The sequence below is a fragment of the Drosophila ananassae genome, chromosome 3L (assembly GCF_017639315.1).
Source record: "Drosophila ananassae strain 14024-0371.13 chromosome 3L, ASM1763931v2, whole genome shotgun sequence".
NCBI classification, from domain to species: Eukaryota; Metazoa; Arthropoda; class Insecta; order Diptera; family Drosophilidae; genus Drosophila; species Drosophila ananassae.
This window is the reverse complement of record NC_057929.1, coordinates 17623627-17651019: the sequence shown is the minus strand read 5'-3', so window position 1 is coordinate 17651019 and position 27393 is coordinate 17623627. Positions and strand designations below refer to the sequence as shown.

The following is a 27393-nucleotide window of genomic DNA, read 5'->3' as shown; positions in this document are numbered from 1 at the left end:
CAACTCAATTAGGCTCTAATGCGATTTTCATAAAAAGTCTCCCCACATCGCCCGAGACATTAATTTCTTTAGCTCATATTAAGCCATCAATAGAGGCTTTTTTAAATCTATAAATATTTAGGAAATGGCTAAAATGATTCATGCCAGCAGATAATAGCGTGGGAGGTGTTTTTCTTAGCCTTCCATTTTTTCCTGGTCCGGGGAAAAGTGAAATTGCAACAAAGAACTGCGGAATAGCAGGTAATTGGTTCCATAGGTGCACCGAGGATACTATATATGTGCTCTTGGACTTTCTGGGCGACATTGTAAAAAGCGGAATTCTTTCAGATAATTATGGCAGAAATATTTTATATAGTATGTCGGTAAACGAGTATATATGGTGCGATTTCCATACAGGTTCGTTGGGGTCGGGTGAAGATGAGAAACAACAAAAGTTCTACGTGAAAGTGGCAAGAAGACACTGAAATATTTGTGATTGTTGTTGCTGCCGCTGCTCAGCAGGTTATATTTATAAAATTTCACCTCAAGACCGAAACGGCTGATCATCAACTGGCTGAGAGGAAAACATTCATTTTCATTTCTGGCACGCTCGCGAGTGGACGTGCGGATACCCCGATAATAGCCATAGTCCCAGTTCGATATACACCTATATATAATACCCATATATATATATATATATATATAGAAAGGTAAAAAGATCTGATCGAAGATCTTTCACCTGTCGCGCCGTGCGTGAGGGTGCAAAGTTTGTTGTGCCGAAGGCTTAGCATCAGTAAGCGCAGCGCGAGTGTCCTGATTATCCCCCAATGCCAACACAATATTCAACAAAATAGCGAAAATCAGTTTTGAAATCTGTTTTTGTGAAGAAAGCCGGAGAGCCGGAGAGTGAAAGGACTTGCCGCCAAGGCATGCGAATAAATTTGCAAAAGTTACGTGAATCATCAGCGAACTGCCGAGTCCAACCCAAGTGAGTGGGAGTTGGTATGGGTGTAGGTGTAGGTGGGGGATATCCACGATTTAAGCCTCATTTTCAACCCGTTTTTTGGCGGCTCATTCAAATGGAGATGAGCTTCGGCGCTTTCAATGGCTGCTGATTATGTAAAAAAAAAGAAAACCTCGCGGGGGAGAGCCTGAAAATGTCACCTGGCTTCCCATCAACACCACCCTCACCATCACCATCACGCCCCCACATTCGTGAAAAGCTGTCAAAAATTATTTTCATCTTTCGTAGCGTTTCTTGTTGTGGCCGTTGAAATTTATTAACACATTTTGACATAATCATGTATTCGAATTCAAATGTGTAGACGGGGTGATCTTCTTCAGACTCTTGATATGTGTTGTAGTGTGTGTTTGGTGTGTCGGCATGTGTGTGTGTGTGTGTAGTCAGCTCATCAAAAAGCATGGCAATAATTTGTTCATCCAAAACACAAACACAAGCGCAAACACAAACACACACACTTGGCGACGCACATTGCTCATACGCCGCGTTGCCTGCCTTATTTTTAGTTCGATTCAATCAGCGACATTTTCAGAGATTTTCTATTTCCATTCCGTGTTGCTGTTTGCCGTTTGTGTTTGTCTTTTGCCCGCTGCTCATTGCTTATCATTGATTGCTTTGTTTGCTCTTATTTTGTTTCGGTTTCGCCTTTTTATTTTGTCCACTTTTCCATTCTTCATTTTTCATTTGCCATTTCAGGCATCCCATTTCTGCTTCTGCTTCCGTCTCTGTTCTGTTTCCCGAATGTTTGTGGTGCTTTTTGCATATTTATTTTAATTTTCACACCTCTCGCCCAAAGCACAAACGCACAGTACTGTATATTGTGTACTGTGTGTTTTATATCATTTAATTTTTCATTTCCGAAAAATGCACAAATAATGCCAAAGATTAAACGGGAAAGCTGTGAGGTTGAATTTATGATCCGCCCGAAAGTAGGCAACAGTTTTTCCTTTTTTCCTTTTAGCCTTATTGGACCTACTACCTCTCTCCTCACTCTTTGTTTATCCCACTCTAACGTTCGCTCTTTATTGGCAAGCGAGTGCTTCAGTTTTCACAGGAAGTTCAAGGTCGCTGGCAGCATAGAAAGCCAACACTGCACTTTCCTTGCCGCAGATTCGTATTTAAATTAATGTTCTCATAAAGTGGCTAAAATAAAGTTCAACCCGAACTACTTTTTAAAGTTATTGCTTCGAAACAACTGCGGTTGGTTTTCATTTCATAAAATAATTGGCTAGCAGGAACTAGCGAGTTTCAGTAATAATTCATACTAACTGAAAGTTCATCTTAATGGAATCTTAAAAAATTATTTTTTATTCCTACTGTCCTTGAACTAAAAATGTTAGAAATATAACTAGGACTACTGTTTCCAAGTTTGGATTAAAAAAATGCATTATATATGGCCAAGAATCAGAGACATAGGTTTTTAAGGAACATTTTCATATAGCCTAAGGCCGTACAATAAAATTATATTGATCTTTTAAATAGATTAAATTTTATACAGTATTTTTAAGTGTTTATTTATTTATGTAAAGCCAGCTTATAGTTAAAACTTAAAGTTAACTGGTGGGGAAGTGCAATATCGACTAGTGGCCTTCAGCTCATTTAAAGTATTTATATGAATTAGTTCCATTAAAAATATAGTTATTTCAAAATAGGTATTCCATTTTAAAGTAATTCTTATTTGCATAAATAATTTTAAAATTGTGTAAGTTTTACTCCTTTTGTTTTAATCCTTTAAGGACCTTTAATGATTTTCTCTGAAAACTTAATTTTTATGTTACTTACTTTTTGGTCAAATAGAATAGACTTTGGCCAAAAACTTTATACTATTGGAATAATAAAACTTTGCCTTTAATGATGTCTTTGTTTTCGCGGAAATTGTTTCTCCATTGTCTTATTGTTTCGTTTAATTGAACGTTATTTCGCCACGGACTGTCCGAGTTAATTAAACTGATGTGCTTTGATAGAAATTGCCGAGATGCATATGCCCCCCGCGAGCAGCCCCCGCGCAGCAAGCCCGCAGTCTATTCATTAAGCCGGCCAAATGTGTGAAGCCAAGGAGCTTATCTGTCCGAATGCACAATACTCGAACTTCATTACCTCTGCTATATGTAACTGCTATATGTACTTAACCGCCGAGCATGTATATCTCACCTGCCAGGACAGTGCCACCCGCGCGGACTTGTCATTGTTTTGCCTGCCGAGCCTTTGAGAGAAAGTAATTAAGTCGGCATCATGCGGCTTATTCGCCATTTGCTGGTTGTTAATGACCAGGTTAACGGATATGGCAGTCCCTATCTGTCCTCCCCGCTTTGCCCGAAATCGATCTGCCGTAAAGGTGCTCGCCAGGTTGCCTCTATGCCATTCGAATTCTTTCGACTTGTTTCCTGTTGCTCGCCGGCCAAAAACTCAATCGATTAATCATCGCAGTTGGCAGCGTCAATTGATTTAATCGGCTCTTCGTCTGCTGCACTCGGAAAATTACTTTGAACTTTAAACTTAAAGACAAGGTCCTTTTTAGACAACAATTAATAAGAAGAGTAAAGGAAATCTATTGTGTGTCCTTTAAAGAGTTAACTCTATGGACTCTATGGAGTTTTGTAAACTTTAATACATTATTAAGTTTAAATTATATTTTATTAAGTATCATAAGTTATATTCATAACATCATATATTATTATCATTTTATTATTTTCATCATATTATATCATAAAAGCATTATATATTTCATAAATAAGCATTCATAAGCTTCATTATTTCATACATAAATACTTTTAAAGCGGGACGATTTTTTTAAAAAGTTTGTTTCTAATATAAATTGAGTAACCAATAATTAAATGTTTATATCCTTTTTAATATTCTTATTTTTTATTATATACCTATTTATTTTATACATTATATATCTATTTATTTCATGTTTTATTTTAATTTTACTATATTGTGGCCTTCTGTATAAATTTTTAATTTCCTACTCAATTTAAAATAAAATTTAAAAATCTAAAAAATGAACTTGTTTTTTTTGCGTCAATTTTTAGCCAAAACAGTTAACAGCCAGGGAACAGGCCCCGCCCAAGGGCGCCTCGGATACCGTTAGCCGGAAGTCGGCACCCCCAGCCAGAAGAAGAGTAAGAGGAAAAGGAAGAAAAGCAGAAGTAACGGTAAGCAATCACCAACGTAATTCGAACGTCAAAATACAGTTTTCAGTTTAAAGTTTTCAGCTCTTGCCACAGACAGTGGTGCTAAAAAAAAACTCGCTCCTTATTTTTTTGTTTTCCGAAAAAGTTTCGATTGCATCTGCTGTTTTGTCTGCTTCGCTTATTTATAGCCCTCGAATATTCTGCAGTTCTATCTTTGGCCTCGGGGCAGTGCAGTCAGTGAATTCCGGGCAAGGGAGTTTCTATTTTCAATCCCACTCCCATAAGGGAGATGCAGAGTTCTGACCTTGAGGAGAGCCACTAGAGAGAAAAAGAGACTCTATCGAGTGTATTTGGAAATTTATTGAACAGATAGTTTGATTTTATTTATTTTCTTCAGTTTATTAGTTTAGGAAACTATTTTTAAAGTAATGTAAATCATAAAACCTAATTTTGAGTTAATAAAGAACCATGTATTTTTTGAACTGCAGTATTTTTGAAAGGTCGAGAGTAGAGGCCCCCGAAAAAGTGTGTGAGTCTGAAGTGCAGGGCTTAACCCTTGATGGAAGTGAAAACTTTTCAATTAGCCCGGCGGAATGTTTGACTAGTTTGCTGATGAATCGGAAGCCTGGCGGAAAGGGGCAAGAGGGTGCTAAGGAGAAAACAGCGAATCGGACCGATGCTCGCTCCAATTTTCAATGAAGTTTATTTTTAGGGCCCGTTACAGCGAGATACACAAAAGCGCACACAAATAGCCCAGCAATGGGATATAGATGGAAAATGCCGATGCCGATGCCGATGCCGGCGTACGTCCAAATGGGAATACAAGCTCATTTGATGACGTCAAAGAGTGTGTGCGTACATACTGAAAAGTATCTATATACTTATATATATACCTATTGCCCGTAAATACAATTATTGGTAAGACACGGGTATGAGCAAATAAGTTGCCGTCGAATCGCCGTGTGAGAACTTCATTTGCAAGCCACATGCGGTGTAAAGTATTTGTATCTTTGTATCTCATTAATGGCCTGCAGGCTGCACCCTGCCACGTAGATACAACACACACACACACACCAGCACACTCGATCGCCAAGAATATACACTTTTTTTTGCGTTTGTCTTGCGATCGCGCATTTTGTTTTGTTTCGCTCTCGCCTTGCCTTGCCGTGCCAGCGATATATACATAATAAGTATCTGCAAGATACACAGCGAAAAAAGAGAGCGGGCCCGAAAAGTGAGAAGTCTGGCGCGATTGTATATATTTAAAATAATATGGACTGCTCTTGTTTTGCCTGTTGGCTCATTGGCTCATGTGCTTGGCAATTTTCACTTGCCCTCAGTCGCTTTTTACATTTCCAATCGAATTCTACGAGGCGCGTTGCCCACAAAATACAAACTAAAATCCCCCCCGAGGAAAAAAAAATCACTATAATATATTTAGAAAATTGTACAGATATAGATTTATAGGAAAAGAGTAAAATAAAGCGAACGGAAATCGATTGAGTCCGCAGCGTATGCGTACATATTTAATGAAAATTATAAAAAATACAAGTGCCCGGGCCGCTCTCGAGTTGTAAACGTTTTGTTATCGAAGTTTTAAGGATTCTCGCATTGCCAAAAACCAATTGCATTTTATGATTGCCTTTGAGTGGCGCTTTGACAGCAGCAGCTATAGCTACGATTGCCAAACAGTTTCCCATTTCTATTGGTGAGTTGGGCTTCTGGCCACCCCCCTTTCTGTGTATTTTTTTCTGGTTGCGGTTTAGTGGCGACAGCCAGTGACCCAAATTTCATCGCATTCATTTCAATTTATTTGTGTTGATTTCAATTTTCAGTACTTTGCGATGACGATTTTCCGTCACCCAGCGAAATGTTTGACCCATTTCGGTTCTGGGTTTCACTTATTTTGGATTTTTTTGGCAGCTCATTGTGCCGCGCCACGACTTGCCAATTTGCTCAGGGTCAAGTGTGTGGGTGCGGTGTGTTGGAGGTCTCTCCGTTTCCGTTTTCGTTTCCGGTTCACCGTTTACTGTTCTTCCGGCTTGCGTGTGGTCACATAACTCGACTTAATTTTAACCCCCTCAAGGTTAATTATTTTTTGGCTGTTTCGCCGTGTCTGTAAACAAAACATTCACCAACTGTCGCCATCAATCTGGCTTTCGAAAGAAAACAAAGAGCTGTTTATACGTATATTGGCGAAAATCAGACACTCTAGCCTTCGCCTTCTCGAGTATATGTAAACGATCACAAGCACTCGGAATTCGCTCTGTTTTCAGCTCCAGTTGCAATTTTCTGGTTCATTCGATGCAGTTGGAATGTATTTAAGATTCACACGGGTTATTGGTTTGGTATTTCGCAATTTTATTCACCGAACGCACGGAACGGGGAAAGCATTCAAGGACAGAATGGAAACCAACTAACTCACTTTCTTCCATTCATGGCCAGCAGGGCCGGCATGGCCAAAAAGCTGGACCAACATTTAACTGAAAGCAGAGGAGCGGAAGGGTACTTTTCGGGTTTCCGTGGTTTTCATTATGCTGCCCAGCAAGCTGTGCTATTCACTTTAATCCTTTCAGCAGCGATTCACGAATGCAATGGCTAAATTAGATTCAACAAACACACACACCCACCCACACATGGTTACAAGCAAACAGCCACATGGGCGTCCTTTTAAGGACACACTCCAGCTCATACCCGAGCGTCCCAATTCAGCACGCACAATTTGAGCCAGCGACAAAATTTCTATTCAATTTGATTTTTAGCGCATTTTCCAGTTAATTGCACTTCATTCGCATATGCTCGCATGCCATACATCGAGAATATCCACTTTATTTTGCTTTTTTGTTGGTTTTTTTGGTTGGTTTTGCGATAGCACTGTGAACTTTTGGCCGCATTAAATTGATGGCTTAAATTTATGCGAGCTGGCTGGCTGGCTGGCTGGCTGGCTGGCTGGGACAATAATGGCAAACAGGCACCCGACAATTAGCCATGGACCGCTTTCACCGTCGCTGCCATGGCTGTATCCTCCCACATTCCGTGTTTATTTACGGGCAGGAAGTGCGCATTGGTACGACACACGCGGCGTATACGCGATGCATATCACCAGCCAGCTAGTTAGCCAGTCAGCTAGTCATCCCGCCAGCCAGCCAGTCAAAAATTGTATTTATATTTATACTTCATACTTGTATATGCGGGCATCAGCCGAAATATTCGGCCAGCACAGCACAGTACAGCTCTTCCTACGAAATGTGTGTCATTTTTATTATTAAAATCCCAACTGCGACAGCTTTCCCTTTGCCATTAATGCCTGAATATATTGCAACTTCTTAAATGATGTTGCAACAAATTTATTAATACTGTAACGAGGTAACTTTTCCCAGAAAATTTATTTGAATTCCGGCTTGAAGTTTCTCCTTGACGGTTTGTGGTTCAGTTTATTGGTCGACACTAAGTGAAAATTGAGACATGCAATATCACATTTCTCCATAAACTGCAGTTTCCACTGTAAACTCAAAAGATATAGGATTTTTCGCCTCAGTTTCAAAGAGTCACATGCTGCCAGTTACAATAATGGCTCGGGTACAGTGATCAAGGGAGGAACGATGGCATATCAAATACGTTTCGGGGCTCGTCCAAATAAACTTGTCAGAGCCGCTTTTAATGAAGCAGCCATAAGCAGATTTGTGGCTTAGTGTATTTACCCAGGTCAAATGAAGTCGGCTCGCGACTTACGACGACGAAATGGTCAATTTATTGTATGACTTTTGCCGTCTTGGGTCCTTGGCTCCTCTCTGTGTGTGTGTGTGTGTTTGGTTGTGTGTTCATTCAAATGAAAGAATTTCGTGGCAATCGGATTTTTCCTTCCTTTTTTATTCTGGCTTTTTCGGTTGGCGGAGCTTACTGCCTGTCTGTCGTCTTATGATGAGCTTAAGAGTGGGCGGCACGGGCGCAAAATCGGGCGGAATTTATAATGATATGAATATCAAATTGACAGCGCTTCTGCGGTATAATCGAATCAGGCCTAATGATTGTTTTGCATCTGATTCGAATTCTATATTTGTGTTTGGCTCTCTGGCATCTAATTCTCTGTTTCCCATTTCAGTGAGCCATGGAGCAATTTGAGCAGCTGCTGACGTGCTGCGTCTGCCTGGACAGGTACCGTATCCCGAAGCTGCTGCCATGCCAGCACTCCTTCTGCATGGAGCCCTGCATGGAGGGCCTGGTGGACTACGTGCGGCGACAGGTGAGGCGATCATCATTAATCATCCCGCCGGCAGGGCTATGTAGCCAGTATAAGTTAGGAGCAGTAGCCGGAGCAGGGCCAGTGGTAGAGGCAGCCGGTCTCCTTTGTGCGGCGTGCGTGTGGCAATTTGGTTAATGCCCCCGGACGTCATGCGTCGCTGGTTAACACTCGGCAAAATAAGATCCTATAGGAGTTACCATGATAAAGGATTTATCATATAGGGCATAATTTAGAAACTACAGGGCTATACTTATTAAACTAATATCGTTTTCTTTTTGGAGTTTATTTTCAAAACATATTTTCTTAATTTTTAGAAAAATTCTTACTAAAAATAAGTGTATATCTTTAAAAATATAATTTTGATAGATAAGATGACTTATTTATATAAAGCTTTTAGAAATTAAATAAGTAATTGAATGAGTATCTAATGGCTTTAGTAACTTTGAACTTTAAACTTAACAAATACTTAAGTAACAAATAATTGAAAATATTCGGTACCACTTTTGTATTCCTAATCTTCTATTTCTTTTCTCATATTGCTTCGAATATTTACTCAAAAGAAAAGACAAAATTGCCTTTCTAATATTTGATTTTAATTGTTATTTCCTTAATAAAATGGTTTCCATTTTATGAAATATTGACACAAAAATGTTTATACATACGAAGTTATATCATATGTATATGTATACAAGCCAATAAAATTTTACCATTACAAAAATTAATCCAGTTTATGGAATATAAATGAAATGTAAACCACTAAATTTTAATTTTTGCCAAAGAATTAAATCAAACTTGTGAAATCTATTTAAAAGTTTCGTTAAAAAGTATTTCTTTCTCCAATCTTTTCCCCGTTTAAATAATATTATTTAGTAAAAAATAAATACGATTAAAAATATTTAGAGTCCAGTGTAGTAGCTGCTTAGCCGAGAAGGAAAATCTCGCTTGGGAAATGAAACCAAATAAAATGGGAGGAAAAACAAAAAGGCGCCCAACAAGACGCCCCCGAAAATGCTGTATTTATCTGCGTATCTTGGGGCTCGCGGCGCATTTGCGTAGATATCGTGTTGAAAAATTATATAGAAAGGCATATATGTGGGCTCGTATGGACCCATCAGAGTGCCGTCGGTGTATGGGTGGGTATATGTGTGGTGGGCTACTTATAGTCTCAGAAGCGGAGAACGCCTGTGTCTGCGTGTATTTATAAATTCTGTTTTGGCTTTCAGCCAGTGCCACGCAAATAATTGGTAAGCATTTTCATTGTGTTGGCCAAACTAAGAAAAAAAGGGAAATAAAAATTATATATACCTATGTAGGGGAAGGGAGAAGGGGGGAAGTTGCATTACCTGTCGAGCAGAAGATAAAGTCCTCAAAATGAATAGATCTTTGTGGAAATATTTGCGAACCGACAGGAGAGAAACTCAAGCGCACTCAAGATGCCTTTCCATGTTTTCTGCCAAATGTGAGAGGTTTTTAAAGTTGCGAACAGTTTAATAGTTTAATAGTCTTAATCTTAATAGTTTCAGAATCCGTAATCAAATGGCAATTCATTTGAAGAGTTATCGTTTAATTAGTAATCCAATGGCTGCTTATGGCCTTAAGCCGGCAAATGTTATTAAAAGAAAAGTGTCAGAAACAAAGTCGTTTCAAGTCTAGCCTCAAGCGGTTGCAATCATATTATTATTAATTCAACGCCCGAGGAGAACTAATTCCGGTTGAACTAATGAGTGTTTGGTTCGCAGGTTAAGTGTCCGGAATGTCGTGCCGAACACCGGATACCCTACAACGGCGTCCAGGCCTTCCCCACCAACGTCACCCTGCAGAGATTCCTGGAGCTGCACATCGAAATAACCGGAGAACTGCCCGATCCCACTTCAGGTAAAGAAATTATTACAATTTTGTTTGATTTCAATTTTTCCTTTGGACGTTTGTGAAATATTTGCGATGAATTCCAACTTCCAATCTGAACTTTTCGTTTTCGGATTCATGCCAAAATCGGTTGCATTTTCGATGCAATTAAAGCGAACTCTTTGAGGGCACAGAGCTGCCCTTTGGCTTTGGCAGAAATGTTATTAATAAAAATATTGCCCTGTAATCATTTCTGTAACTTTAATTAAATTCCAGTAAAAACGGAGAGCGAAAAGCATTTTAGGAATGCAGTGACGCGGCCACAAAAACTAGCATTTTTCCATTATGTTTGGCTTTCCAATTAAAAAGTCACGGCCCCACTCGCCAGCCAGCTGATAGCAATTAAAACTAAGCAAAGCCAAATTGATTTCCTTTGAGCAATTTGCATTTGGCCTGGCCCCGGTGCCGGTGCTGATGCCAGTGCTGGGTTTCGGAGCAGACTCCTGAGGATGACTACGCAATTATTTTGGGGTGAATTCAGGGCAGGGGCGGTATGCAAATGGCTTGCAACTTTCAGCTGCAATCAGGTTCGAGTGCGAGTTAATAAGGCAGACGAAGCTATCCGAAATCCCAGTCACAGTGAGGATATTTTCCCAAGCTATCTACATACTTATTAGCCACAGAATAAGGCAGAATCCTAGGCATTTCTAGGACGACAAGTCCCAATATTAAGTATTTATTAAGAGCCCTTTCAATTGGTGTTTGCCTCATTTCTCCAAGTGCACCTCTTTAATTTTTCTACAGCTATAGTTACACAAATTCTCCTTAGCTATGCAAATGTGCGAAACAAAGGAATCCTTTTCGTGTTATGGATATAGCAAGGACAACGAGCTCTCGTACAGCTTTCATGTGGAATTTGCAAATTCACTTTTCCATATGATTACACGAGAAAATACAGAAGCCAACTATTGGCACACACAACATTTTTCAGCCCCATCCTCTGTCAGTTTATTGCCAAGCTCAGGATGCTAGGACTAGGAAGCTAGGACGGCTAGGAGAAAGCGGCGAAAGCAGCTGAGCAGTGTTCATCAGGCATTGCCAATGCCAGCCAGCAATTGATGCAGAAAAGTTTACTTTTTCAAGCTCTGACTGCTGCTGAAGCCGAAGCCGAGGCGGCAGTAGTAACGACAACATCTTCTCCATGTTTGCATTGTTGCCCCATTGCTGAGGCTCGTTATTTGCATTGCCACAGCGCAGGCATCAGCATCCCGTCGACAACGAGCCAAAGGATCTCGAGTCAAAAGGATGTGACACACATACACTGGGGAATACTTGAGTTCAGTAAACATTAGATAAATAAACACGTGAAGTAGTTCGCTTCTCTATAGTTCCTCCTCTTTAAATATATCCAAGTTGTCATAATTCTCATAGTTCTGCACTTTAAACCCCCCAATTGTTTTCAGTGCTTAGCTGCATAACAGCCGCTTAGGTGCAGTTGATTTCGTGCTCTTGAAATCGCATTAGTGAATGCAACAGACATTCTGAAACTACTCCACTTGGCATGTGGCATGACATTGTTGCCAAAAGTGCAAATTGATGAGCTGCTGGTGTCGGCGTGGCTGGCATTTTATTGTTCAACTCGACTCGACCCGGCCCGGAAGTCATTTGTGAGGCCCATTTGGAAGTGTATATTTGGCTGCCAGCAGTGATTAGTAATTGTCCCTTCTCCCCGCCTTGGCATCTTTGCAGGTCAAATTATGGAGCGATGCGGTGTTTGCTCGGAAAAGGCCTACTTGTCCCATTGTGCGCACTGCGAGAAGAAAATCTGCGAGGACTGCAAGAGTGCCCACATGGACATCCTAAGGCGTGAAATTACGCGATTTAACTCACAGGTAAGAGTTAAGAAACCCTAGATGGTGACCCATCATATTTAATCCAAAATTTATTTCCCACAGATTCGTCGCAGCTTGCACCGTCTCCAGGACTCATTGGCCATCATCGAGAAGAACACACTGAGCCTGCAGACCAATGCCATCAGCGTGACGGAGGAGATCGACGAGATCTACCGCCGGATCACCAAGGCCATCAAGGACCGCTCCGACCAGCTGAAGGGCGAGATCGATCGCTACTTGGCCGTGGAACTGCGCAATCTGACCACCCTCAAGGAGAACCTCGATCTAGAGATCACCAATATCAGCAGCAACTGCGACATTGTGGACAAGTACATGAACGAGACCGTCGAGTGGGACGACTGCGAGCTAATGGACACCAAGGAGATATTCCTGAAGACGGTGGAGTTCCTGCGTCACTTTGAGTACGAGAACAATGACTACAGTAGGAGGGTGAGGTTCCTGGTCTCGATCGACCCCAACCAGTTGGTGATGAACCTGGCCACCTTCGGGGATCTGAACATTGCCCCGCACTCGACGCCCAGCGGTGGCTCGGTGAGCAGTTCCCACCTGGCTCCGCCCAGTGCCCTGCAACCGGGCCTGATGCGGTCCAAGAGCGACCACCGCCTGGCCACCCAGTTCCGACAGCAGGAGGAGCGGGGAGGCTACAATGACGAGCCCGTCCTCGGCGGCCGAAAGTTCGGAGAACGTCCGCAGCGCAGCGCCACCCACGCCAACAACGATCGCTACGGTCGGGGTGGGGACTACGATTACGAGAACGACTACGAGAACGACGGTTCCTCGGGCAGGGCTGGCAAGTCCTCGCGCTTCCGATCCCGCTTTGTGCGATCCCACCAGAACGACGACTCCGACTCGGAGCAGCAGCAACAGCAGCGCCAGCAGGAGCTCAAGGAGCGAAAGGATCGGGTTCTCGACAGCGAGGATGTGTCCCGGGGCCAGCTCAGCGGCATTATCCGCTTGAGTGATTGCGCCCGCGTGGTCCAGCGCCTTGCGGACATTGGCAAGGAGAAGCCCGAGAAGAAGTCGGATGGCGCGGCAGCAGCCCAGGCAGCGATCCAGGCAGCCATCCAGGCCCAAAAGGCCGCCATGCAGAGGCAGCAGCAGAAGAACCAGCAAGCAGCCGCCGACGAGGAGGAGTTGGCCCGCCAGAAGCGAAAGAGCGCAGCGGGCTCCGGATCTGGTACTGGATCTGGTGCCTCCGGAAGTGCGGAGACTGCCGGGGATCAGCGTGTGGCAGCCTTGAAGAACCGCGGCGGCGAGGACAGCGATGGCAGCTCCAATCAGGCGGCGTCTCCAGTGCGTAACAGTGCAGCAACCGCGACGCGGGCCGAGGTAAGTGTGAATGAGACAAATACAGAAGAAGAAGCCCTGGCCAGCGAAGGCAGTGATAGCGAAGAGGAGGAGGAAGAAACAGAAGAGTCTGAAGAAAGTGAAGTAGAACAGGAGGCAGGTGTGGCGCCGCAGGACACGCTTAATGTTCCAGAAGCTAGCCAGGATGCCTCATCGGGTTCCGAGGTTACAGAAGAGGAGGAATCCTCTTCCGAATACGAAGAAGAAACAGCAGAAGAAAGCGAAGAAGAGGAAGAAGGGGAGGGGGTAGAAGAAGGGGAAGAGACAGAAGAAACTCAGCAGCCGAAGGAAGAAGAATCTCTTCAAAGAATAGCTCCTCCAGTGATAAATGTACTTCCGCCAGAAAGCGACATAAGCCACAAAATAGATGAGAGTCCTTCCGAGAATATCCCTGAAAATTCCCAAGAAGATAGTCAAAAAAGTGAAGAACAAGCAGAAAGCTCGAAAGAAGAGTTAGTAGCTCCCCGAGAAGATGCTGCCGAAGAATCGAGCAGCGAGTACGAGTATATAGAGGAAGAGGTCACTGATGATGATGAAGATGAGGAGGAAGAAGATTGAGGTCAAGAAAGGAGATACAGAAGATTAAGGTATACATTTTAAAGGAAGGAGAATCAAAAATAGATGAATACATGAAAATCTATGAAGAATTGGTGGAAAAATCTTCAGAATATGTCTTAAAAATATTTTGTTAGCTTGATTAGTTTTTCATCACAATTATTAAAGATTTTTCAGCCTGGTGGACTATAAAAATAGATCAGTTGTCAGCCGACTCTCCTTAGCTTTAGGTAGCACTCGCTGTCGCTCTAAGCTGGCTCAGTATTTTACCCATTTTTTGCCCCACAACCGAAATAAATATCCCGCCGAAATAAATAAATATAATTACGTATACGCCATGTGTGCTTCGTTCTTATTTGTGCTCCATCGTTCACACTTCCCCTCCGCTCCGTAAGTGTTTCTTTGTATTTGTCGAAACAAATCGGCCGAAAACGAGAGCAACCAATAACCGTTAACTGTTAACTGTTACCGTTTACCATTCACCGTTTACCGTTTACCATTTACCGTTACTTTTACTGTTAATCTTACCTAACCAACAAATGAAATAAGCATTCTTCCCGAAATTTGTCCCTTTTTCTTCCATTTTGTTTTATATTTATTTTTATCCCATCCCGTTTTTTATGTCATTTATTTTTGTAAGTTCGTGTCTCTTTGTTTTATGTTATTCCGATTGTTTCTTTATTCTTTTAATTTTTATTTACTTACGTTTATTGTCTTGTGAGCGCCTTTAACCTAATGCTGTTTTGGGTCAAAACCTTTTTCTCCTCCGGCCGAATAAAAAACAACAATATTAATATACAGAAAGCAGAGTTTCGGCCCAAAACTCGGACATCAGAAATCAGAATTGTACAATATTGTAGACATTCATTACTTATATACCGATATATGGATATATATACCTATATATATACTTTCTAATGTAGTAGCTTAACATCTTTTACCTTATCGTTAGTTAGAGACTGCAAAAACAAGTTACAACAAATAAAGCAACCGAAAACTACAAAATGCATTTAAATTCTAAAATAAAATTTTTGTTTCTCCTTTTCTCTTTCTCTCTACACATCTCTCTCTCTCTCTCTCTCTTTCTCCGTGTCTCTGTCTGCCTCTTTCAAACTTTGCATCTATTTATACACTGAAAGTGGACAAACGATGTGGTAGTGATGTTAATTTGCTTAAATCTTACTAAATTTGTTTGGTCATTGCTGTCGAGATGAATAAACCGCAGAACCCGATCAACTATTAGACATTTTCTCTATGATTCTATATCACTTCTATATTGCTCTATCTCGCTCTGTATCTCTGTCGCTTTCTTCATCGTTTCGAATACTATTTTATTTTGAATCATTCTTTTGTTCGTTCTGTTATTTCTTTGCCCGTTTTGTTGTTTTGCAATTTCTGATGTCCGCTGTAAATATTTCTGTTGTGTATATTTTTCTTTCGTTTTTGGCTCCTCATCCAACATCCCCCCCTTCCCTCACCCCTTCACACTCCTGTCATGTATTCACACATTGTTGCCCGCCCACCTACGCCGCCCCTGAAAAATACCAGACAGAGCCGGGTTCAATGGCGAATATTTCACCATCATGCGAATTTCAGCGATGCGGCTGTTTCCGTCAGTTTAACAATGTTTCCAGTTCCCATCGAGACTCCATACTCGAGACTGTGTCTGTGTGTGTCTGTGATAGTTCTATGTGCGAGTGTGTGAGTGGCATAGTGATATGTCACTATGCACGGGCGCTGCATATTTGTCCTGCTGCTGGCATTTAGAAAATGGAAATAGGAAAAGGTTGTTCGATCAATTAGGGCAACATCAAAGTAACTTGATGAAATATCATAAACATAAAACTTGAAAAGGGTCCTTTGCCAGACCCGATTTATTATTCTCGGTAAAATGCATGATGGCCTTTCTGGAGTTGAGAATGGACATTAGGATGTAATTGGTGCCTTCTCTCTTTTTTGACGTTTTTTGTTGCCTACTTTACTACGGTAGAAGATTCTTTTAAATATCTAAACTAAAATAATGTAGTAGTTACTTTTTGATTAAATGATTGGTTGATTAAATTAGTTTTTATTTGTTGATTAAATGTTAGTTAAAATGATAATCATATAATGTGATTTGAAAGAAAAGAGATGGGAGAGAGTACCGGGTATCATACAGTTCACAAACTCCAAAAGGAAAATGTATAAAATGATCAAAGTTATTTTTTATATTAATGTAGAAAAGTAGAAATATGATTTTTAGAGAGTTTCCCAGTTTTCGCCTAGAACCGAGCCTTAAATCCCCTACGACAGCACCCTTTAACCTTTGCCCCATCTCTATGCCACTCCATGCCACATCGTCATCTCCACACACACCCATTTATGCATTGTTCTGTATATCCTTGCATTTGCACTGCGCTCCTTACTCGTTTCGTTGCGTTATGTCTCGAGGCTACCACCCCAAACTCAACTAACTAAGACGGCCAGCGCCACAGCCACAGATTTTGATGCAACTCCCAATGCTCTACCCACATTTACCAACAGTCGAAACCACCCGTTTCCGCTCAGGTGGCGGCCGTGAAGAAGACCCAGCGATCCGGAAGCAGCGACAGCAGCGCCTCCACAGAGAGTTCGGCCAGCTCGGCGGCAGCCACGGCGGCAACGGCAGCAGCCTCGGCAAATGCCACGCCCAGTGGCAGCAGCACCGCAACCTCGCAGCAGCAGCAGAAGGCCGGCAGCTCAGCCCGCTTTTCAACCGCCAAGGAAACCACGGCGGTCCCTGAAAAGAAGCCTTTTGTTAGCCGCTTCCTGCCGCAGCACAACAACGCCGGAAGCTCGAACGGCTCGGCGGACAAGAAGAAGGCCGAGTCCAGCTCCAGCAGCGAGGAGGAGACCAGCTCCGAGTCCGAATCCGAGTCAGAGACGGAGAGCAAGCCCAAGACGAGTGCGGCCAGCAGCACCACCAACACCAAATCCACGCCCAGCAGTGCCACCAGTTCCACCACCGCGGCCAGTGGCTCCTCCGGCACCTCCTACAGGGATCGCCTGGAAGCTCGCCGCGCCTCTCGGGACGACAGCTCCACGATGGCGGGACGCAGCAGCTATGCCACGCCATCCAGCAGCGGCTATGGGAGTGGCAGCAGCACCACCCGCACCCGGGCGGTACCAGCCCCCCACCACGCCAGCGAGAGCGAAGATCGCTACGGCAGCGGCACAGGCAGCAGGTATTTCCGAAACCTTCCTTCCCGCAGCTCCAAAATTTTGGTCTAGCGTTTTTGAGTGTATTTTTTCTGGTTCTCTATAACCGAACTAATTTGCATGGCTAATTAGGCGTATAATAGAAAAATAAATATAAGAGATTATCTGCACAGAGAAAAAATATACGATTTTCAATTATTTTTTAAAATTTTTAAATTTATTTAAAAATTATCATATAATAGACCTATATAGGGGTTCATAATTAAGGTTTTTAAAAGACCTTCTTTCTAGAGATAATATATAATAATATTTTAATTTCTAGGTGTACATTATTCACAAAGTTACAAAGTTAATAATTCATAAATTTCACTAAAATAAAACTCCCAATTCCCTTTAATATTTATTTTAAATTGGAGAATATAAATTATTGATCTCACTAGCTAATAAAATTTGAAATTAAAAAACATAGGTTGAGATGCAAATCAAAGAAACTGGCCGTTTTTATGCAAATATAATTTTTATAGTTTAGGGTAACATTTATTGATTAAAAATATACAAAAATCGCTCAATAAACTTAAAAAAATATGTATATAATTTGGATAGAGACAGACTTTCAATTTGAATATTTCTTATAACAATCAACAAATGGAACTATTAATTAAAGTTTTTTCTCTGTGCATAAGCTTATTAGATACAGTTGTTAAAAGATACGGGTCTAAAAACGCATATGTATCTGATGAGCATGGCATACGATATAGATTTATAAATTATGTGTCAAATACGGCTGCGGGGTAATTTGTTTTCCTCGTTTTGCGTGCCACAAACACTAATTGAGTTACATGCAAAAAACCGTGCCTGCAATTAATTTAAATTTTTAATTAGGAACACAATATGCACACACAACTGCAGAGTGACTTCAATCGATATGCCGATTGAATATTACGGAGTGGCTTTAATCGATATGCCTAATAAGTAATTGCGTTTGGTTTGGTTTTTTCTACACCCCGATGTATTAGACTTACTTTAGATTCACAAAAACTCTCTTTTGTATCCCACTATTTACTATTTAGCTTTGTGCAAGTGCTCCGCGCTGGCATTAACATGGCACTGGCCACTTTGTTGCTCATACGCCTCGTGTGGCGTCTAATTGTCAAGTTCATAACCTTTACATAGCACCCAGTGCTGCTCTCTCACACCTACTAAGACTAAGACTAAGACACCAAGAAACACACACACACACGAACAAATTAGGTAAACACACAAACACAATGTTTTCTATTTGTTGATCTTTGCAGTGCACTGCCCTATAGCATCCCGTACATCAGCAGACCCGGCCGGGCTCGCTACCGAAAACGTCTTGCCGATGTCTAGCCCCGACTCAATCTATACAATATCTAATACCATATTCTATAAGTCGCTCAGGCTCAGGCTCTCGTCCCGAATCCAATTCAATTTCATACTCATAGTTCAATTTGTGTTTGTTAACCCATAACGTTGAATGTTCCACCGTCTAACAGCTTAACCCTACTGATTAAATATTTGAATGTTCTCTGGAAATAAAATTGAACAAGTTGGCCGTATTCCGGAGTACTTGGAGTCACCTTCAATGGGCAAATAGAACCGTGATGATGGTGAACGGTTCAAAAAATATAAAAAAAATAAGGAAGAGCCACTCAAAGAGCTGGAAATTAACTTTACTTCTACGCTTTCTGTCTGTTTTCCAACTGTCCTTATGTCCTTCTGTCAATACCCTTTTCAAAGGGATCAATGCGGTTCTTTCTGGGCTCAATACACTGCGATGTCCTTCCCCTGCCCTCTTCCCTCCTTCCCACTTGCCTTTGTGCTTTGGCGACAAAAAGTTCTTTAATTTTACTTTCGCACGACAACAAATGCCGAACAACTTGAACAACCCTTTCCACTTTGCAACAAATCTTGTGTAATGTAATTACAGCACAGGCCCACTCTCCCCCGAAGGCACCCGCCTTCCATTCCCAATTTTATTCGCGTTTGTACCTTCGTTTCAAAATGCTATAAATTGGTATCTGTTATCAGGTCCTTTGCCGGCATATAATTTGCCATCTCCGACTCCGTCTTCCATGTTCGGTTTCAGTTCCAGGTTCATCAGTCAGTCAGTCAGCTAGTCTGTTTATCGCGGTGTGTTTACCGAAGGTATTTGTTTAGTAAGTTGAATTTATGCTCAACGGGAGAAGGTTACACTTTCAGTTGCATAAATTTTGGATTTTATCAGTTAGCCAAGGGCTGTGCAGAACGTATTGCAGCAGCTGGCAATTATTATTAGCTTAAAGGCATCAAAAGGCCTAAATTGGATGAAAACATAGATGTTCAAAAGCAAAACTGGCTGAAAGTCACTTTTAGTTCCTATTTTAATCCTTATTTAATTGGCTCTTTCATGGTGGCAATTGATCGATTTTGCCCATCAAAAGCTAGTTTAATTTTTTAAGTTACAAACACATCCAGACAAATAGAAGTCACTTTTACCATTTTATACCTTTAAGTTCTCATGAGTAGTTTTGCAATTGGAATATATTTAGTAGGGTTAAAATGAAAGGTAGTAAAGTTTTTCTTTTATTTTGGGAACGAACTGAAATTGTACAACCCATGTACCGATTATCGCAGTGTGGGGGCCTCAATGAATAAGTTTCACTGCCACTAGTTTAAACCTTATATTTTTAATAATTAAAGCAGAACAACACACATGCACTGACCTTGTGCTTTTGTTCATAATTATACTTCTTTTTTTGTAAAATCAAAGAGCAGCAATAAGTGTTGCCTGCCTCACTGCCACACCGCCTGATGCTTTCGCTTTTCTGGATTTTATTCCAGAATTTTTTGCATTACTCTTATGAACTCACCTAGATTTAAGCATTTAATTTATGCTATTCTCCGTGCTTTTAATATTTCTATGTATTCCGAGAAGCTTTTGTAGTAGTTGTTGCTTCTGCCTCCTCTTTCGTGTTACTTAACCGCCCAACCACTGAACCACCCACCGAAAAACACCCACACACAGACACCGACACAGTCACAGGAGCAAGGACGCGAATCGGCGCCATAATTTCACGTACTTAACCGAACTTTCCCAACTACTTTGTTTAACTTTCGATAATGCGAAATGTGAATTTAATTAGAAACTTTCAGCTCAGCTCTTTGGTGGCATCACTTTGTTGTATTTTATATGTTTTGTGCCACGCCTTGTATTTTAATATAATTTAATGGCTAATAAATGAGACAGCCCTACACACTCCGACACGCCGACACGCCGACACCCGGACACCCGACCCGGACCTAAGCTAGTTAAAAGTTAGTTAATTAAGCGGTGGTCGTCCACAGGGCAAGGGATTAGCTTGAAAATTGAAAAACGAGACACACAGAGCAACAGCTACAGCACAGGCATATCAAAAATAATCTTAAAACAGAAAAAACACACACAAATAATTTAAAATGAATATAAAGTGCAAAGAAATGAAACCAAACCAAACCGAAAACCGAACCGAATCAACATTTTTGCAGCTACACAAGCCGCTTTCTAAACAAAAGCAAGAGCAGCGCCATTGTAACGCAACCCTCGCTATCCACGCCCACCGCCTCCTTCGATGAGGACGCCACCGGAACGGGCGACGACTCGGACGGTCGCTACGGCACGGGCAGATCCCGTTATCTGGCAATGAAGGAGCGCCGCACCCGGCTGGCGCGCAGTCGCTCCTCCCATCAATTCGGCAACGACGACGACGACCTGGATGAGCCGGTGTCCCCCACTACCGTCTCGCCGTCCGCTTACCTGGCCTCAAGGTGCGCCCCCTTCTTCAGTGAGCCATCTGATCTCAGACCCCCCGCCCCTTATTTGAAGCCCCCGCCCTGTAAATACTTGAAGGTTATCGGCTGTACATATCCCGTCGAAAAAAATAAAAATATTATTTTTTTTGGTGCGCTGGGCGCTTTCATTGTGCGTGTGCTGTCCCCCCACCGAAATTTTTTGACCAAATTTATCGAATTTAATTTTAATTTACATTTAATTTCTATAGTTTTTAATTATTTTTTAGTTGAGTTTCTGTGCGTGCCACGTCCAACGTTCTCGCCACGTTTCGTTCTCGTTTATGTTGCACTCTACACTAATTCAACTTTTTGGAATTAATTTTTTTGGTTTATTTTATTTGTATTTCTTATTGGTTCTATTAGTCAATTAATTGTGGTAAAAAAAGAGAAACTATTCGCGTTTTTTAAATTAACCGAAATTAACTGGACATCATGCCACGAAGTATCCCCTTTCTCTTATTAGTTTTCAATCACACGTTTCATTTAATTCAGGAAAGCGAAGAAAGTGGCTATAAGATATGGAATAAGTATTAAGAATTGGTATTCATAGATGAAAAACTATACCCTTTATATCCTTAAAAAGGTTTCTTTAAAAGATTTTTTCTTCTCCCTCAAAATACATTTCATTGACAGATAAATTGTTCCTTTCTTTACAAAAAATTAACAAAGTTAAGAAAACTTGAGCATAGATTTTATCAAACTATTTCAAAACAAGAACTGGATTTCATTACTAAACTTCACATGAAATGATCCCAATCTTAAATATTTTCAATCTTTTTATCAGAAACTTGCAGAGATTGAAATACCAACATAGTCACAACCATTAAGACATATAATAATTTTCAGCAACTATATAAATCAATAGCCACTTTATTCAGTTTGCCAGCGCCTCATGACTTTCGAATTCAGCCAGAACTTCATTGCCCCATCCACCCATTGCCCACCCACCCATCGACGACCCCTGGGTCCTGCCGGCTAATCCTTTGGTTTCCTTTGCAGGTACAGCGGCTACGGTAGCAGCGACCTCTCCCGCAGCCGCTCCTCGCACGCTCTCAAGTCGCGCGACAACTCCCCGATCACGGACCGCGGGGGGGCGGGTTCTTCCCGCTCCGGCGGCCTGGGTGCCGGCAGTTCCGCGACGGACAGCAAGGACGGCGAGGCCCTTAGCTCTTGGGCGCGCTACCTCAAGAACAAGTACGGCAACAAGAGCAGCAAGGACTCTGCCGGAAGCAGTGGCAGCGCACGCGACTCGCACGCCGGCACCTCCTCGACGGGAGCGTCGTCGTCGACGTCGTCGCATGCGCACGGCTACGGCAGCGGTACCAGCGGAAGTGGCAGCGGCAGCGGGAGCGGACGCAGCACCGCCAGCGACGTGTCACGGCGCCTCAGCCTGGGCCTCCCTCTGCGACAGGCCAACGAGCTGGCCTCCTCCGATGATGACGGGTCAAAAAACGGGCTAGGCTCCCCTACGTCCCCTACGGTAGCAGCAGCAGCCGGTATAACCGGAGCGGCAGGTACTATCCCTAAACAGGTGTACCTTCGCAAGCGTCAGCAGCTGTTCCAGCTGGGGGGCCGGGGGAGCGAGCCCGGATCCTTCACGTGGCCGCGCGGCTTGGCCGTCGGCCCGGACAACAGCATCGTGGTGGCTGATTCGAGCAACCACCGGGTGCAGGTCTTCGACTCCAATGGCATTTTCGTCAAAGAGTTCGGAGAGTACGGTAACGGCGAGGGCGAGTTCGACTGCCTGGCCGGAGTGGCCGTCAATCGCATCGGCCAGTACATCATTGCCGATAGGTGAGTGTCCTTTTAAAATATTTTATTAACATTGGAGACTTATATTAGGATTAGTTTTTAACCCACAAGTTGGACTACAATCACTTTTATCGATAGAGAATTGTTGCCCGAAAAAGTATGCTACAAAAAGTTTATTCAGAAATTGCATTCAATTTGGTTGTAACATTTTTTTTTTACTCTTAAATCTGACAGAAGTGATACAGATATAAAAAACAAAATTAAATAATTAAAATAAAATTATGAATTAATTGAGAACAAAAACTTAATAATTTATATAAGGCTTAAGAAAATTAAAATTTACAATACATTGCCATCGACTTGAAATGACATGAAGAATTGATTTAAACATATATTTATTGTTAAACACATAAAAGTATTTGTTTCAAAGATAATAGTATGTTGATTTCAAAGTTTCTATCAAATACATAAAATATGCAAAATAAGAGTTACACCAAAAAAAAATAATAAAATAAATAAAACAGCAAGAGTCCAAATGACAAGGGACTTACTTCCAAATCTCAAGTCAACGATTAAAAAGTAAAATTTAAGGATTCAGCAACTGCATTGGCTGATAAGTGGAAAAAACACTATGCCGCTAAGATGCAAAAGGCCAGTATATGTGAATTACATCCTGCCAATTTGGCTTTATGGAACACAAAATTGGGGGATTGCAGCCAAATCAAATTACGTGAAAAAAATTAAACGAAGGTTCAGAAACGAAGGATAAAATAATCAAAAACATTTGAATAAAAGCCGCAAAATTTTATCGCAGAATAACAAACCGGACGAGAAAGAGTTCGAGCGACCAATAAAAAATCAGTTGATATAAAAAATAAATCAAAAAAATAAAATAGAGTTGAAATGAACCTGTCCAATGGGACCCTGAATCAGCCTTTGTTCCTCTAGGCCTCTAGGCTTAAAACTTAATGAAATTGAAAAATAATAAGAATTAAAATAAATAAAATTAAAATAGGAGTAACCAATACAATGTGATTGTCCAACAGAATAAGGGCCGCAAAAGTTATCAAAAAAAAAACAAAGTCCCCGGATTGGAAGCAGGATAAGAAAGCAGGCTTTCTGTCATCCACAGGCGAAATGAGAGACTAATGATAGTCCGGTGAATTAAAAAAAAAAAAACTACATAAATAAAATAAAAACACGAACCAATACCAAGGCATTGGCAAGCAAACTAAGAGACTAATGATAGTCAGGTGAATTAAAAGAAAAAAACTAAATAAATAAAATAAAAACACGAACCAATACAATGTGATCGTCCAAAAAAGATTGCAAGTAATGTAAACATAAAAATTAAACGAAAAAATACAAGAAGAATTGCCAAGCGGTATGTCCTTCCGGCAGGAAAATCCATTGTTTGGCAAGTCGCAGAAGAAAAAAAAGAAGAGGAAATAAATTAAATGAAAAATTTGTTTCAATAAAATAAATAAATCCCTATTATGAGTAACCTTTCCGATGGGGTGGAGTAGTATACTAACCAGTCTTTATGTCTTGAACTGGCATTTATAGTGATTTTAAAATATTTTAGTGTTGACTAATTCTCAAAAAACCCCAAGATTTCTAGTGTTGATAAAAAACTAGGGCTGCAGTGTATCCTTTTAGTAAAATTACATATAAGTTCTAGGACTCACAAAAATAATTTTTGGAAAACTAGATATGAAACAAGAGGACACTGTTATGCTATTAGTAGTTTTAATAGCAGCCGAATAAATACACGCGTTTCAAATCAGGGTTCAATATATTTATTTTTGGTTCAATTTAACCCAAATCTATGCGGCTCCAATCAACTCCAAATCACAACAAAACGCCAAACCAAGAGCTTGCGCAGAAGCTCAGCCAAAGCTCCCCAAAGCGCATACGCTACAAAAAACAATAAAGCGCATGCGAAACTGGGGACAAAACAGAGACGAAACATGCTGATAACAACAGCTGCAGCTTAGCATATTATTATCATTTTATATGCAATCTTTGGTGGCTGCTTGGCCCAACAGACACTAAAACTAGATTTATGGTATATCATCTTGAAAGGCGATCCTGGTCAAGAATATATTTAATTTATAGCATCATGAATCTCATTCTCGTACTGCAGTATATTCTTGTCTGAAAAAAATTATAAAACATCTTTATTTTGTAGTTAAAAATGAACGATATTTCTACATGACTCGTTACAACACTTTCATAACCTATCAGAAGCCCCAAAATAGAGCCTTTTAGAATAGAAAATTGATATTGCATTCACTTTCGGGGGTGATATTTTATCTCCGAGTGGCTGAGCCCCTGGCAGCGGTCAGTCTGCGTTTTAATTAAGCGCAAACAAAGGCGCATGATTAATTCCCGGGCCTGGCTTCTCGGGCTTCTAATTGGCAGGGCTAAGCGCATAATAGCCGCGTTAATGAGATACATGTGCCAGACTTGGCCGGGCTTGGCTTGCCCGGGCCAGGCCAGGACAACCAGGAGACGGCGAGAGTTTCTGGCGCTCCTGCACATGTTATCTGTAACCTTTTTACGAGTGCTGTCATTGTTTGACGCAAAATCTCGTTAAGCACCCGGATCTGGAGGGGGCCGCCAGCTCATTGTAGGAGTCAACTTTGATTTTGCACGTTAAGCGGCTTAGAGCTAAGCCCAACACCCATCCGCCCACCCACGGGCCGAAAACCCACGGCCGACACCTTTTGGCATTCCAAGGCGTCGCGCTCTGGTTGACAACCCTCGCAGGTTTTTATTTTATTTTCGGGAACCCGTAATAAGATCTCTCTTCGTTACGGCTCGCAATTAACCGGGAATCCGTCGATTCAATGGCCCTATAAATTGGCAGCAGGACTTTAAGTCGGAAGGATGCTTCGCTACCGTTTCTGTTTCAGTTTAAAGAAATAATTCAAATATCTGTTGATAAAATAATAAATGTAGAATGTTTCTTATTAAGAACAGAAAACATGTAATTTTGAGAAAAAAATCTGTATTTATTTAAGCAGCACTCGAATAAGAGGAAAAGTATACCAAAGGTGTAATATGTATTGTAAAGCTTTTGGGTGAGACTGAGCCTTCTTTTTGTTTCTTTTTTTACAGATACAATCATCGCATACAAGTGCTCGATCCCCAAGGACGATTCCTGCGCGCCTTCGGTTCGCAGGGCACCGCAGATGGCAAATTCAATTATCCTTGGGGCGTAACAACCGATGCACTCGGCTTCATTTACGTGTGCGATAAGGAGAACCACAGAGTGCAGGTGAGAAGCGGGTTCAGGGTGTTCTGTTGTGTCTCCATTTCCATTTCAGCTTCCACTGAGTCACCCATCCACCATCTGCCCACCTGCCACCACCCATAACCCGCCTTCAATCTCTCTCACTATTCACAACCTTTTCCAGTTTGCCTCCATCTTCAATCTCGATTTGCATGCAAATATTTATATATTCAGTGGATCGGGCTGGGTGAGGAGCTGGGGTGGTGGGTGATGGGTGCAAGGCTCGAGTCCTGCCCAATTTGTCACACTTGAGCTGCGCGCACACCACCCCTCCCCCAGGACACCCGCCGCACCTGGCAAATGCCAGAACAGCAAATTTTCATGAGCTTAACTGGAATATATGTATATGCATTGGCAAGGACGGTCCCTTGTCCATCCTTTCGAGAGCTCCTGTGCCCATTTCAATTTGTAAACTTATATATCGTGAATATTCGCATTCGCCAGGTTTTCCAATCCGATGGCTCCTTCGTTGGCAAATTCGGTACCTGCGGCCGTGGCGAGGGACAACTTGAGCATCCGCATTATATAGCCGTATCGAACACGAATCGTGTGATTGTTTCCGATTCGAATAACCACAGGATTCAGGTGAGCCACCAGTCTACTGCCCCACCGGCCCCTACCTCTTTTCATGCCTGTCTGGCCATGTGAACAATTTTAATTAAAATATGCTCACCGCCCAGATTCGTTCGCAATTTATTTGACCCGGTCCTTCTTTCCGCAGATTTTCGACGTCAATGGCAAGGTCCTGTCCACGGTGGGTGGCGAGGGATCCGACGACGGCCAGTTCAAGTTTCCACGGTAAGCAAATTGAATTATCCCTGCCAGAAGTATAATTCACTAATAACATTTCCTTTAGCGGAGTGGCTGTGGACGATCTGGGATATATTTTCGTGGCCGATTCGGGCAACAATCGCATACAGATCTTTAATCCGGATGGTAGCTTCCTGAAGACCTTCGGCTCTTGGGGCTCCGGCGACTCGGAGTTCAAAGGACTCGAGGGCGTGGCCATCATGTCGAACGGCAACATTTTGGTGTGCGATCGCGAGAACCATCGCGTCCAAGTCTTCTGATTCAGGGAGTCTTCAAAAAACAATTGCATTATCTCATTTTGTCATTAATTATTATTTGTTCGGAAGTGCCAGGGCAATTATTGTCTCTATTTCTGCGCCCAGAAATTCTGCCAATTAGCCGAGAGAAAAGCTGAGAAAAAAATCGAAAACTTTTTGTTAAACTAAAGCGAAAAAAAGAAACCTTTAAATAAAAAAAGCGAAAACTCGTCAGAGTTTGAGTGAAATATG

The 27393-nt window shown here is 41.7% G+C and overlaps 1 protein-coding gene across 10 annotated transcripts; it reads left to right on the top strand.

Annotated features, from left to right (window-relative positions):
- Positions 1-552: 552 nt before the first annotated feature.
- On the top strand, positions 553-27393 carry LOC6493995 (RING finger protein nhl-1). Of its 10 annotated transcripts, none has more exons than XM_032451354.2 (14): positions 554-967; positions 4033-4155; positions 8237-8377; positions 10117-10252; positions 11972-12114; positions 12178-14001; positions 14036-14041; positions 16561-17240; positions 20743-21021; positions 22045-22839; positions 25921-26080; positions 26540-26680; positions 26817-26893; positions 26952-27393. In XM_032451354.2, the coding sequence occupies exons 3-14, from the start codon at positions 8243-8245 to the stop codon at positions 27163-27165; spliced, it is 4590 nt and encodes a 1529-aa protein (XP_032307245.1). In that variant the 5' UTR covers positions 554-967; positions 4033-4155; positions 8237-8242; the 3' UTR covers positions 27166-27393. The 10 variants fall into 10 exon arrangements, with proteins under 10 accessions (XP_014762518.1, XP_032307245.1, XP_032307244.1 ...); XM_014907031.3 differs by lacking the exon at positions 14036-14041 and adding an exon at positions 15177-15191 and having other exon boundaries at positions 555-967; positions 12178-13428; XM_014907029.3 differs by lacking the exon at positions 14036-14041 and adding an exon at positions 15177-15191 and having other exon boundaries at positions 555-967; positions 12178-13464.

Bases quoted from the DNA above. Each gene is read 5' to 3' on its own strand.
- LOC6493995 (XM_032451354.2), top strand. From the start codon at position 8,243: ATGGAGCAATTTGAGCAGCTGCTGACGTGCTGCGTCTGCCTGGACAGG. The intron at 10,253-11,971 runs GTAAAGAAATTA...GCATCTTTGCAG, and splicing joins ACTGCCCGATCCCACTTCAG to GTCAAATTATGGAGCGATGC. The intron at 12,115-12,177 runs GTAAGAGTTAAG...TATTTCCCACAG, and splicing joins TTACGCGATTTAACTCACAG to ATTCGTCGCAGCTTGCACCG.